At 43.3% G+C, this 13,069-nt stretch overlaps 4 protein-coding genes across 5 annotated transcripts in view; 3 read left to right on the top strand and 1 right to left on the bottom strand.

Moving 5' to 3' along the window:
• Positions 1 to 2,323, top strand: part of LOC131876823 (pikachurin-like) — a 28,272-nt gene extending 25,949 nt beyond the window's left edge. The window contains exons 10-13 of the mRNA XM_059222322.1: positions 393 to 676; positions 759 to 989; positions 1,125 to 1,228; positions 1,710 to 2,323. Coding sequence (XP_059078305.1) covers positions 393 to 676; positions 759 to 989; positions 1,125 to 1,228; positions 1,710 to 1,867 — 777 coding nt within the window. The 3' untranslated portion in view covers positions 1,868 to 2,323. The remainder of the gene's footprint in view (positions 1 to 392; positions 677 to 758; positions 990 to 1,124; positions 1,229 to 1,709) is intronic.
• A 554-nt stretch (positions 2,324 to 2,877) lies between these two features.
• LOC131876846 (uncharacterized) lies at positions 2,878 to 3,811 on the bottom strand. The gene is made up of 4 exons (XM_059222353.1): positions 3,658 to 3,811; positions 3,403 to 3,591; positions 3,291 to 3,344; positions 2,878 to 3,226 (listed from the first exon to the last, which is right to left on the bottom strand). The coding sequence occupies exons 1-4, from the start codon at positions 3,719 to 3,721 to the stop codon at positions 3,009 to 3,011; spliced, it is 525 nt and encodes a 174-aa protein (XP_059078336.1). The 5' UTR covers positions 3,722 to 3,811; the 3' UTR covers positions 2,878 to 3,008.
• A 4,598-nt stretch (positions 3,812 to 8,409) lies between these two features.
• On the top strand, positions 8,410 to 12,251 carry LOC131876847 (uncharacterized). Of its 2 annotated transcripts, XM_059222354.1 has the most exons (4): positions 8,410 to 8,508; positions 11,704 to 11,806; positions 11,874 to 11,990; positions 12,068 to 12,251. In XM_059222354.1, exons 2-4 carry the CDS (start codon positions 11,711 to 11,713, stop codon positions 12,176 to 12,178), a joined length of 324 nt encoding a protein of 107 aa, XP_059078337.1. In that variant the 5' UTR covers positions 8,410 to 8,508; positions 11,704 to 11,710; the 3' UTR covers positions 12,179 to 12,251. The 2 variants fall into 2 exon arrangements, with proteins under 2 accessions (XP_059078337.1, XP_059078338.1); XM_059222355.1 differs by lacking the exon at positions 8,410 to 8,508 and having other exon boundaries at positions 11,571 to 11,806.
• LOC131876824 (conserved oligomeric Golgi complex subunit 1-like) lies at positions 8,528 to 11,703 on the top strand. The gene has a single exon (XM_059222323.1). The coding sequence runs from the start codon at positions 8,770 to 8,772 to the stop codon at positions 11,584 to 11,586; it is 2,817 nt and encodes a 938-aa protein (XP_059078306.1). The 5' UTR covers positions 8,528 to 8,769; the 3' UTR covers positions 11,587 to 11,703.
• Positions 12,252 to 13,069: the final 818 nt, after the last annotated feature.

Genomic DNA, 13,069 nt, shown 5'->3' with positions numbered 1-13,069 from the left:
GAGAGAGGTTTTCAAATATGGGAAAGGAGTCAAAAAAAGGTTTTTTTTCTAGGATAATACATCTTAATAAAAGTTCCAGTTTCAAGGCCAAAGACTCTTGAGACTAACTTCATCATGAGCCTACGAGGCAAGTGAGCAGAGTATGATCAAATTTCCCCTAGGGAAACTTTTGTTTCTGTTTTCGAGTTTGCCCCGAAATAACAAGAAGTTTGGAACGACAATAATTTGCCTGCCAGTTCCACAAGTTTTATGACAATTAAAACTCTCCAGCCCTGGGCGATTTACTTGAGTGAGTAGTACCCAAGCAGATTGCCTTTGGGTCCCACTTAAGCCGTACATGGAATTGAATTCCTCCAGCAGGTCTCATTTCGGTCTGTTGTCTGGATTTGCAGCTTTCCATTAACCATACTCCTCGCGATTTGCTTCGCGGAGCCATAGCTGGAACCAATGTGGATCCATGTTCCCATCCTTGCAGTCCGCCCCCCAATCAGCAAAGTCCGTGTGGAATCCATGGAACCTGTCGGCCCAATTTGGAAGACTTTTCCTGTGAATGTCCCTTGGGATGGGTTGGCATCAATTGCGCCAAAAAGATGGACCTCACCGGCATCACTGCTCTCATCCCCCGTTTCCGTGGGAACAGTTTCCTACACTTGAACCGCGAAGAATTGGCGAAAAAGTCAGTTGATCCATTCTTATGTCATGCTCCCTTGTTCGTATTGAGCAGTTGAGAGAAAGACAGTGTTTCTCTTGTCTTTCAGTGTCCTTGGAAATACGAATAGTATCAACATCCGCCTCAAAGTGACCTCTGCCAATGGCCTCATCCTCTGGACTGGAGGCGACACTTTCACGCCGGCTTCGGACTACTTAATGCTGGGCATCCTCGACGGTTATCTGCATTATCGATTCAATCTAGGCAATGGGGAAGGCGTCCTTATCTTCAACGAGACGAGGATCAACGATGGCCGATGGCATCGAATCAGGGCCACAAGGTATGGAGTGTGTGTGTGTGTGTTCTAAATGGCATTGGCTGACCGTTCGCTCTCTTTTGGGCAATATCCAGGATCAGTTTGCCGCACGCGGCTAGTTTGAGCCTTCTTTTCATTATGTTTTTCCTGATGTTTCAGGGCTGAACAAACTGCCTCGTTGAATGTTGACAACGGACACGTGATTACGGGAGCCTCGCCAGGCAAGCTCAGGCAATTAAATGGCAATGGACAAGTCTATATTGGTGAGTAGAAGGGCTGGAGTATTGTCTGACATTTTGGTCGAAGAACAGAAGTGGGTTTTGTCAATACTATTGATAACTTACACAATGCGAATCATCAAAGAGTGGAACGCATCAAAGGCCCTTTAATGATCTAGAAACGTTGATAAGAGATTCCAGAATATTCTGTGCTAACTAATTGTCAAATGATAATAATGAACCATTATTTGAACTTTCCTGCAGGAGAGAGAATGCGGCAGTCACTACTAAACGTGTCTGCTTGCTTTTTTAAAATGGTGGGTTTGGAAGAATGGTTACCGAGCGAACCAACATTAGAAAATGTTTTCAATGTTGGAGGAAATTTTGATGTTTATCATCTAGCAATGGCAGAAACCGAAAAAGAAAAAAGAATCTCCTTTGTATTTATATATCAAAGCCCACCTTTGCTTGGTAAATTTTTCGTCTGCACTCAAGTAAACTAAACAACGCGTGTCTTTTATTGCAGGAGGAATGGAGGATTTGGAACATTTGCCGTTGTCTGAATTCCGTCATGGTTTGATGGGATGCATTGCGGACATCACCATTGGCCGACTCTTTGATATCAAAATGATGGAAGACTCCAGCGACGGACGGAACGTTGAGAATTGCCTCGAAGAGTTTTAAACTCGCCATTTCACCTCACTCAAAGTCACACATATCGCGAACAATTAGCATATCACCCAACCACCCACTATCATTTCAAAGACGACGCAAAAACGGTACCTTGACCTCGAACCCATTTCCATATCAGTACTTTAGAACTTTCGTTACACCTATTCTCATTCAAACGTGCCTCTTCCCACCCAAGAACGTAATCATCTTTCGCACTTCATGAATTGTTTCGTTACCTAGATGACTATTACGATCATCCCTACCACCATTATCTCTTATCAATAGCCTCAAAACATATCACCAAAATTCACTTTTTACGCCACTATTGTTGAACACTTGATATTAATAGGGAAGTCTAAAAATCTCACTTTTGATTGAACGAGAGGAAAACTGGAGCGGATGTCTGGAAACGAACGAGTGCTCATAGATATTGAACGATATTCTTGAAATACACACCTTAAAACAAGATCAATTGCGTTTGTTGCTAACGATAGAGTAAGTTACAATTATTTTTCACAACTTACTTAAGCTAGAGGAAAAGATCAGTTCAGCGCCATCGTTAAGGCTTTTCAAAAAATGCAAAATGCAAATTAAAATACAACCACAAGAACTGAAAATGGATATGAAAATTTACATAGTTTATAGCTTTCCTTAATTCCTGATCCTGAGTCATCAACATATTGATAAAAGAGCAAAACGTAATGAATAAAATGACAAAAGAGTATAAAAAAGGGTACACACACTTCCTGGAAAAGGATTTTTTGGTATATGATGGAAGTATCGCCTACCAGATGGAAGTATCGCCCACCGGATGGAATACCCACCCAAATACTGGACCAATGCCTGCCTCCTAAAGCCAATGCCTGGACAGTGGCCTCAGCCTGGGATGAAGATTATTCTAGTCACATAATATATCAATTCTAGTCATTTAAATTACAGTTATTCTAGTCATTGAAATCCCCACAATGATTGATGATTCTTCTCCTTATATAACCCCTTTCTGAATTTGTACAAGACTGTGGTCGTTTTTTTAGTTTATTGACACATTCATATTTCAGTTATTGATTCATTACAACAGCGAAACTGAAGGAGAGCCTGGAAAATAGTGCATTCTACAATATAAAATATTTGAAGGGCAAAATGGTCAGCTGATTTAAGCAACGTCTGACGGTGAAGAATTTGTTCCATTGATGATTGACAATGCACCCGACATTGGAGCAACCGTGGAAACGCTTTCACTCTCCAAGGTCCCCAAAGCCGTTTTCAAGCTCAAAATTTTGGCTCCAAATCCTTGCAAGGTCGTGTAATAGGAACTGGTTGAATTGTCAACAATACCACTGAATTGAGCTTCAGTGACATTCAGGGCTTTCTCTAGATGGAAGAAACTTAATCAATTAGAATTGCTGAAGAATCCAGTATTGGAGATCAGACTCACTTGAGAAGCACTCTGAAAAAAGATTCCACACAATTTGAAAAAAATCTTGGAAGCCTGGAATTACAAAATTTGACATTGAATACATCTCCTGACCCAGGTTAAGCCATTTTACCATTCAGAATAGGCAAAGTATCTGCCTCAGTGAGATTTAGGGTAGTGAATTGCTCCACCATTCCTTCAAAGCTGATATTCAAAGCCGCTAATGTATTATTTTCTTCGGCCATTGTGTCCAATGTTGAATGTGTTGAGTCATTATTGATCGCGTCAATTGGGATTTCGACCGCCAGGGTGACATTGTCATCTGGAAACAAAAAGCTCTTGTTTTCTTCATCTCCTTTAAACAAATGTTCAAAAACACTAATCTCACCACAAATGCCAAGGTATACAAAGCTTCCAAAAAAAAGAACACAAAGAGCTTGAATGGATATCATGACTGTTGGCCAGGTTTGATCTGAATGAATTTAAAGTCAACGGCATCCAATTCAAGGCTGACTGCCGGTGTGATCAAGGGGATTCCAAGGAAATCAAATTCTTCCTTTTCACCCAGGTCAAATTCCATCTTAAAGTACGCACTGAAATTTCAAGGAAAAATTTGCCATTGTTTTCGACGATTTCAAAGGCCTATCAGGATCTTGAACTAGCTTTAAATGGTATATCTGATATGCACTCAGAGGAACTTCCCAATTTGAAACAGTCGAGATTCAAAATTGGTGTCAATAATGTGGCATTTCTTCTTCCTTACTTCTCCTGTATGAGCCGTAGTTGCTCAAGAAATATTTCTTGATAATTGAACAATTTAGATGTTATAAAGTCAAGTGATGAAACCTAGCCTTAATAGTACTAAAAGGTAATTGCACAATCCTGTGGTGCCTTTCACCAGATGCAAACTATAAAGCGCTGCTTTTGTAAACTTTGACTAACAGCATATTTAAGGTAAGAAATAATACCTGTTTTTTGTCTTGTTTTTTCACGGGCTACGGCGAGTGTACTTCCCAGTACTATTAGAGTGAAAGGTAACGTTTTGTCTATTTTGCACTTTTTAATCCTTATATGGCATTTGGTCTACCAACAAATTTGAGTTGGCAGATAGAGCTAGTCCTTGAATGTAGGGTTGTGCTAGAATGCTATTCAAAAAATTTTCCAGGCCTGACTTGAAGGATGCAACCGGATCAACAAGGCCTACGTATTCCCTACGAATATTAGAGGGAAGCAAATTAAGCAATGAAGGAGCCCGAGAAAGAAGAGATGTGGACTTCATTGTTCGAACTGGCCTGGATTCTCGAGGGCTTGAAGGTGCTCTCAAAACGCACATTAAGCCTCTACAGTCACTAGAATTGACCCTAAATTCTGGATTAGGACAAAGCTCATGGATACTCTTGAAGACGTACAGTATCACATACCTTTAGTACCTTCTCTGAACACTGTACAGTCCCAAATTTTCTAGTCTCTCCTTAATACGAGAGCACTCTCATTCCTGTGATGTTCCTAGTGAAACATTTTTGGACTTGCTCGACCTTATGCAAACCTGCTGAACTAATTGGAGCCCAAATGGGAGAGGCATATTCAAGATGTGGCTGAACAATCGACTTGTACAGAGTTAGCATCGTGATATTATCTTTGGACTTAAACGTGCGATATATCCAACCAAAGGTACAGACCCACCTTCAACTGGATATGCTCATCGAACTTTCCATTACTTTAGAGGACCACATGAAACCTGTTGTGAAGATTTCTCCTCACCGTTTGTTCGTTGTTTTAGGACCTTTGACAAATTCGAGGACTTAAAATTGACAAAGTATATTTCGGATCTTTTTGGTAGCAACCAGCACACACACCCACTTCCTCGCTCTTTTTCGTCGAGACTTCTCTCCGTACTATTGAAAGGGGCAAAACCCGTTCCATCCCACAAGCCCAAAAGGCCAGAAAATAGTATTAGGCTGAGTGAGCAATCAAAAATCGTAAAAACGTAATTAGATGGGAAATATCGTCGGAACAAAACCTGCTGAATATCTTTACCTCCATTATCTACGAGTGGAGTATACAAAGGAGTTAACCCGAAGGTCATTGGTCGGAATATCATTCCGTTCAGTGCCATACTACTGTACTCTCAGTAACCCAAGAGAAGATTCGATCTAGATCCTTTGCCAGGCTACTGAAATCTTGGTCATTTCTAAGAAAGACTAACTTAATGTCGTCATCATGAGAAGAGAGACTGGCAGTAATACTAAGCCTTTGAAGTGGGCAATGAATATTATAAAATGGAGGTGCCCTAAGATGGAACCCTGTGGAACACCCGATTTGACATCTTGTTACTGGGGAGCGACTTATTTCCCCCTTTAAAAATTGGAACAACGTGAACTAGCTTCAGAGAGGATGGAAACTTGCCTTGATCCAAGAAGCAACGCATCAAGTACGAAAAAACAGGAGCAAGACTCAAAGAGCATCTCATCAGAAACTGAGATGTCACACCATCAAGAAGGACAAGGAGAACTTGAAGGCCTCAAGTCCTTGATGGCCGCTAAAGCATCTTGATCTGTAATTATAAGGTCATCAAATTGCTCAAATTGCCTTGTCAATTTCAACAGACTCATCTTCAGAGCAATGAGCTGTTGTTTCTAAACTCCGTGGGGTTGAAAACACACCAGAGAACTTGGGGCAACGATATCTCCTTGTCGACTACAGGTTATTTGCTTTGCGACTTGATACAATCAAGATGAGCCCTCTCTCTCTTTTCTGGGAAGCATGCAATGGCGTCGATATCAACTTATTCATACTACTCTTTTTCCATCGGTCAGTTCAACTAGTCAGACCACTCTTTTGCCCCTGATACAAGTTTTTCTCAGTCAAGCATTCACATGTTTAAGGGGTATGAAAAGATAAGGCACATTAGACAAGAATCGTCAGCTCTACCTTCCCTCCGTCTTGAGGTAGGGGTAAATCTTTTCAATGCTCCCATCGGTTTTGTATTGATTTCCATGAAAGCCCTCATAGGTTCTTGCTAACCTCGGGTAAGTATTTCACCATCAATGGATACTCTGGATCCGAATCAAATCCACCCAATGTGACTTGGGTCTCACACGATCTGATTTGAACGGAACCGGTTGCTCCGTGTATCTGGAGCTTTCCAAGAGGCAAGTCCATCAATCCAACCCGTTTTAATAGCGACTCACTTGCAAAAGAAGTATCTGATCCTTCATCAACAAGAGCGTGTGTAATCGAAACCCCTTTGGGACCACTACACTTCGCTGGTATAATACCTAGCACATAGCTTGGTGACACATGGGTCTTTTGAGCTCTGTTATTTGTGACAATCGTCGTCGACTTTAAGGGATCATGCATATCTTGAGTTGTAAGATTCTGTCTATGGAGTAGGGGAGGATGAGCGTATGGACAATGAGTTTCTCTACAACGGATCCTTGAGAGAAATTCAGTACGTGAATGCATGCCCTTTTCCTGGACATCGGAAACATAAAAACTTATCTCGCACAAAATTTCATAGATGGAAAGATTTTTTAACTTTGGAACAATCAGAAATGACGTGATCATGAGAACATGGAAAACAACGTTTAGTTGGAATGGGTTCACTGACGCCATTATTAGAAGTAATTTTCAGAGTTCGTCAGACGTATGAATCACTCTATGTCGGTTATCTCGATGAACACTTCTGAGGAGCCCTGAACAGAATTCTGCCTCTTATACTTGGCTAGGTAATGATCTTGAGAAGTCATACCATGAATTGAAATTGGGTTTGTCGAGTTTGCAGGGTGGGCATTTCATTTTTGGACACTTTTGTCCACCCCTGTCCAAAAGTGTCAGAAAATACGGGTGGACAAAAGTGAACAAAAGTGTCCAAAAATGTCCAAAAATACGAACCTTTAAAACTACAAATCTAAAGGAAAATGTACATGACGCCTATCTTTTACCGTACTATTGCAGCGGCAAGGCCAAACTCACTCTGATAATCAGCTCCGTCGACTGAACATGTGTATCATACTTGACACTCATAATTTTTTTAGGCAAGTACTCAATATTTTTTGGATGAAAAGTGTGCCCAAGAGTTTATTTGTTGATTCAAAACGATTATATTCATGGTTAAGGCCACGCTAGTGCTAAAAACGGGAAAAAATACGTGTAACGGCTCAAGCTAGTCCAAGCCGCGTGAGAGTACCCGACCGGCCCTGTAACAATATTGCATCTCTTCGCGGTAAGAAAAAAAGGAATCGCCTAATCTTAAAAGATCATTCCTCATTCCGTCTTGATGTTCAAGCACTCAAATAGAGCTTTCCCCTCCAGTACCAGTACTCAATGTTTTAGGTGACTCAGAACCAAGAGAATCAGGTTGTGCCCAAACAACTCAAATTTCCCTGCATAGCAATTACACCCCGTATTCCGATCCAAAGAAGGACATTTTCAAATTAGGTAAAAATCGCAAAAGCCCACTCTTTTCAAAAAAAAATCCTGTCTCTAATTTGTCGTAGGGAGAGCTAATTGGGTTGCTGTAAGATATTTAGGATTTTTGATGATCAAATATTTATGGTTGTCTCCCTGATCAATTTCGCATTAGCTACACGTTTGGTCCAGCAAATTGGACAGTATAGAGAAGTGTCAAGATGCGCCATGGTTCTACTATGAATTAAGTGTCATCATGCTTCTTACTGATGACAAAATGGTGGCATCAAATACATTTTTTTGTATTTATTGCATTTCTTGTCACTTGCCATGTTATGAGATTTCGAGAAAATGAATGCTATTCTTAAATGGTTAAGATAATTGTCGAACAATGTCTTTACATGGTGAACAACTATGTCAATGAAGATTTGGAAGCATTGAGTGCGCAAAGGTCATGGTGGTTCTTGCCGCGATTCTGGCACAGCGTGGCTAGCCAACAAAGTTGAAATCGAAAACGGTTCTTTACCCGTCTCTATGTTTACATAATTTTATCATATTGTCTCACCATTCGTTACCTCAGTAGCCTAACACTGCAATCGTTTTGAACCGTATGTCACAAAAAAAATATTCTTTTATTCAAAGCTATGACGTACTTAAGACTATTTCAATGTAAGGCCCGGATGGCAAAACACAGCACGATGTGGACAAGAGGAATTGAATCAATGATTGATTGTTTTTTTTGTCAGAATCACGCAACCAAGCAGGTCAGGAGTCGTTATGAAAGGCAAAAATTATATGCCCTGATATATAGGCTTTCGTATTGTTTCTGGTAAGTGTCTCTCCATCTTGATATCTGGGCTGGCTCGGCCTCAAATCAAGTGCAAATTGGCATTATTATGATGGGAATTCTCATGACATGTACTTTTGTTTTGTACGTCACATCCACCAAGTGCGATTAATCAGCCAAGCGAACACACAGAGGTCTAGGAAGAACAACCCAATGGGAAAAGTTGATGACGTGACTTGCTTGATCCTTTCTTTCATTTGATTTTCTCCCCATTGCGTACCTGCCAATCGATAAAGCGCCGAAATGGCTCCCGTGAGTCGTCATCATGGCGATGGCAGTCTGTGGAATGCTCCGGATCCGCCGGATCCGGATCGCTTATTTGAGCAGCACTCGGTTGAGGAATTGACCGCCATTCACCGATCCTTGCGTCAACAAATGGAGGGCAAACGCGAGGAGCTCCGAACCATGGTGGGTGAACGCTACCGAGACTTGATCGAGGCGGCCGACACCATCAACACCATGAAAACCGGCGCTCGCCACACCATTCAGACCATTCAGGACTTGATGGTCAAATCCAAGGCCATGAGCCACACGGCCTCGTTGAGTACGGACAGATCGGCGGTGAATCCGCAGAATGTTCCCTACTTGACCTTGGCGGCTGAGATCAAATGCCTCATGATGTGTCCCGAGAAAATCTGGACCCAAGTGGACCAACGGGATTACTTACAGGCCTCGCAGCTCTACCTATTCGCCAGACACACCCATACGGGTCTGACCATGGACCAGGGGGGGCATTTCAGCGCCCAACACGTGGCCAATGTGTTTCCTGTAGTGGGGCGCCAATGGGCTTCCATTGCTCATTTCCGGGATGCCATCCTGCAAGGGGCCAAATCCACCTTGATCCGGACTGATTCCACTCCGGAGGCGTGTATTGGCGCCATGTTATCCCGAGCGTTGATTCAAGGCTTTTCGGCCTCGGACTTGTTTGAAGAGTTCCTTCAATTGAGGAAAGCGGATTTTAAGCAATATTTGCAGGAAGAGCATCAAAGTGAAACGGCCAAAGGTCTCATGGCCCGATCGTTGGGATTGATTCTCTCCACACTGACCGTTATTCATCAGGCTTTTCGGGCCGAAGAGGGTGTAACTCTGGCCTCCCAAGCTCAGAGTATGCAGAAACCCACTTTGGACACGTTTGAGACCAAGTTATCGCCCGTTTTGAAGTACCTCCCTCCTATTGTGAGTGGATTCAAACCCAGCCTGATTCAGCCTTTGAAGCCCTTGGAGACGGACTACGTTCAATCGAAGCTTAGAACGTGGCTGGATGAGATCCATGAGCTGGTCAACCCCGAGATCAAGCAAGTTATGAGCCACATCAGTGGGATTGGCTCCTTAATCTCCATCCGCCGGAGTGTCTACGAACTCCTCCTGTCCAAAGATCCCAAGTGTTGGGATCAAGTGTGCCGATCACTACTGGGGAAGGAGCTCAATCTGTGGGACGAGTTCTTCCGTAGCGTCTTCCGTGAGCGAATAGAAGCCCTTATCGCGTCTCAGATTGCCGGAAGCGTTTATTGTGTCCAATCCACCTTATCCGGACTCACTGACCTGAACTCTGAGAGTGACTTGTCGGCCTTCCTGTGGTCTGAGAGCCAAGTGTCCGAAATTGGCCTGTTAGCTTCCGGTCCTGGTGCCAAGAGCAAGGATGGATCAGTCCGACTGACTGGCCTCGAGCTCAAAGCTAGAGGCTATTCTCCTCGAGTGTTGGATTTGTGTGAGCAGTTTGATGGGATGCTGAAGAGATTGTTGCAAGATGTGAAGCTCCTAATTGAGGATCAGCTTTCGAAAGAGGTGGAAAAAGCTTCGCCATTGGAGATGCCGGCGCTTTTCCTGGATAAGCTAACAAATGAATCCGTCAAGGAACCATTCTTGGCCCAGGCAGATAATGAGGCTATTCTCTTGTTTCTAGAGCAAAGTGTACAAGAGCATCTGGATGGAATGATCACCCACATTGGTGAGAAGTATTTGAGTCAGGATCAGAGAGGACTCTGCGTGTTTTTGGCCAGATTCTACCAAGCTCTTCCTGAAATCAGTCCCAATCTGGAAAAATCAGTGCTAGCCTCCAAAACTTTGGCCCCAGTCAAAGAAGCCCCATTTGAACCCATTCAAGCGAGGAAAACGCTAAAAGTGGATCCTCAATGGGGGGATGTAAAAGAAAAACTGGAACTGGAGAGCTGCCGAATCTTTCGATTCTGGATCACAGCCTTGATGATTGACTTGAAATCAGCCCTGAGTCTCGCGCTTCGAACCAATCAAGACCCGCGCCTTCTGCACATTTTTGGCGCTTGGGAAACCATCGAGATATCTGAGCAAGGTGAAGAGAGTGAACCAGTCAAGTCCACCATCAAAGTTCCTCAAGCACCATCCATTGCATTTATTTGTGCTCTTGGAGAGTTCTGTCATCATGTGTACAATATTGCGCCTTACTCTCTGCCCACGCCCGTTCAAATGGCACTCTCACAAGAACCGTGCAAAGTCGTGACCAGTGTGTATACCCACCTAGTCGATCAAGAACGCCTTAACCAGAATGTAGCTCTTCAACTTCTTTTCGATCTTCAATTCATGAAGGCTGCCATCATAAGCACGGACAATAAACCCACCCAAGAGCTCGCAGAGGAGATCATTCAGAAATTGGAAGCCAATCATATTGATCCTTTCGACCTCCGTGTGTTCCTCCCCTACATCAGTGTCAACGTAAAGAAGAGCATCTTGAAGGAACAAGGTCTCTTGAGCGTGCTCATTCCGAACGATCGCTTCACGCTCATGGCTTCCATGAAATCGTCTTTACCCCCTCCAAGCTCGTTGTCCAATCAAGAAAACCATAACCTTATGTGGACCATCCCGCCCAAGAAAGAGAAGATTCCTCTGATCCCCATCCCTAAGAGAATGAAACCAGAGTCCCAAATGAGCTCACTGCTCAGCGCTCAGGATGGAAACATGACCGGACATGGACCTCGATCTGTGTCACCTGTTCTTGGTCGGCGGAAACGCGATAAGTCTCCCGTGGCTCGAGCGGCAGGCAGCTTTTTCGAGGCCATGAGTACGAGCTGGTTTGGGAGCAAATAAAGAAGTTAATGTGATCGCGAAATTTTAAATACGATTTTGTTTGTGTTATTAAAGGAGTGACGAGATTACCGTGGTTAAGTTACAGCGGATGTTTTAATAATTTTTTGATTGTTACAGTTACATCATGTCGAAAGGAAAAGATCTGGCTAAGACCTTGATGGAGACCAAAAAGGTATTTGTGGTGTCAAAGACCTTTTGTCCATTTTGCGTTAAAGCAATGGTGAGTTCTTCACTTTAACATTTGTCCAACTAACGTCCAGGGGTTCATATTTCTTCTACAATTTTAGCGAGTGCTGGACAAGTACTCCATTCCTGCGGAAAACATCGAGATCTTGCAGATCGAGAACCGCCCTGATATGGACGAGATCCAAGACTTCATGAAATCCGTCACCGGAGGCCGAAGTGTAAGATATTTTGTCCGGTTTAGGTGTTGTTTTGAGCGATTCGAGAAAATATTTAACTTCCTTGCATTTGATCTTAGGTCCCGCGGGTATTCATCGGGGGGAAATGTATCGGTGGCGGTGATGAAACCCAGACCTTGGACAAGCAGGGCAAGTTGAAGCCAATGCTGGAGGCTGTTGGAGCATTGTAATCTTGAATCTTGTGTAACCCTTGTCAATAGGTTATTGACCTCAAGAGAAATACAGTTAACTAATTTATTCGTATTCAAATTGTAAAAAACCCTACCAACTAAGTAATCTAGGATCTAGGAATAAAATGACCTCGCAAGGGCGGGGTGATCACCAGTTCATGTTGATGTACTGTTGCGTTATGTCGGTCAGACTTGGACCCTCCAAAGAGTCCTCCAGGCCTGGTTCTGACTTGGACAGATCGAGATCTGGCACGTCTTTTTCGTCAAGGTCTAAGGCAGAAGAAGGGGGGCTAATATTGTCTACATGAACTTGAGACAGGATCGTCTCCATGTTAGCACTTCCTTCCATTGGATAGGACGAATTAGTCGAAGGAGAGGAGTCGGTGGGTGGCTGAATAGTTGATTGCCACCAAGGACCATGGAAGTCCCATGGGTTGAGATGAAGCCCACAAACACAAGTTGATGCAGTTTGCAGGACTTCTTGGTAATCGTAGGAGTCGTTAAGATTGTGAAGAGTTGAACTTCCACAAGAGACAGGGATGGGTGAAAATCCTCGCTCGTTCATGTCTCTAAATGGTTGGCGTGCCAAGATCGGGCCGAAGCCATTCATTTTTGAAACGGGTTGCTTATGTAGGAAAGGCGACGTCTCCGAAGAGGAAATGACCGGAGGAAATGGGTGACTGGTTGGTACCTGGGGCAATTGTTGAATAGATATATTGATTTCTGATTCTAAATTCGAATTTTCACTCCCGGGATCATTGTTGTTCCAAGAGATGTTGACGTTTCCCGGGGACATTGTGGTGGATTCCTGAGGCTCTTTACACGGACTCAAACGCTCTTGAGGCAGATCCTCGTTCTCAAATGAGGGTCCATTCCTCAAAACCTCCACCA

The sequence above is a fragment of the Tigriopus californicus genome, chromosome 2 (genome assembly GCF_007210705.1).
Source record: "Tigriopus californicus strain San Diego chromosome 2, Tcal_SD_v2.1, whole genome shotgun sequence".
In the NCBI taxonomy this organism is placed as follows: domain Eukaryota; kingdom Metazoa; phylum Arthropoda; class Copepoda; order Harpacticoida; family Harpacticidae; genus Tigriopus; species Tigriopus californicus.
This window is presented reverse-complemented; position numbering and strand designations above follow the sequence as displayed.

Coding starts and splice junctions, on each gene's coding strand:
- LOC131876824 (XM_059222323.1), top strand. CDS start 8,770: ATGGCTCCCGTGAGTCGTCATCATGGCGATGGCAGTCTGTGGAATGCT.
- LOC131876847 (XM_059222354.1), top strand. CDS start 11,711: ATGTCGAAAGGAAAAGATCTGGCTAAGACCTTGATGGAGACCAAAAAG. Junction 11,807..11,873: donor CATTTTGCGTTAAAGCAATG/GTGAGTTCTTCA, acceptor CTACAATTTTAG/CGAGTGCTGGACAAGTACTC. Junction 11,991..12,067: donor CCGTCACCGGAGGCCGAAGT/GTAAGATATTTT, acceptor ATTTGATCTTAG/GTCCCGCGGGTATTCATCGG.
- LOC131876846 (XM_059222353.1), bottom strand. CDS start 3,721: ATGATATCCATTCAAGCTCTTTGTGTTCTTTTTTTTGGAAGCTTTGTA. Junction 3,592..3,657: donor TGTATACCTTGGCATTTGTG/GTGAGATTAGTG, acceptor TTTTGTTTCCAG/ATGACAATGTCACCCTGGCG. Junction 3,227..3,290: donor TTTTTCAGAGTGCTTCTCAA/GTGAGTCTGATC, acceptor TCTTCCATCTAG/AGAAAGCCCTGAATGTCACT.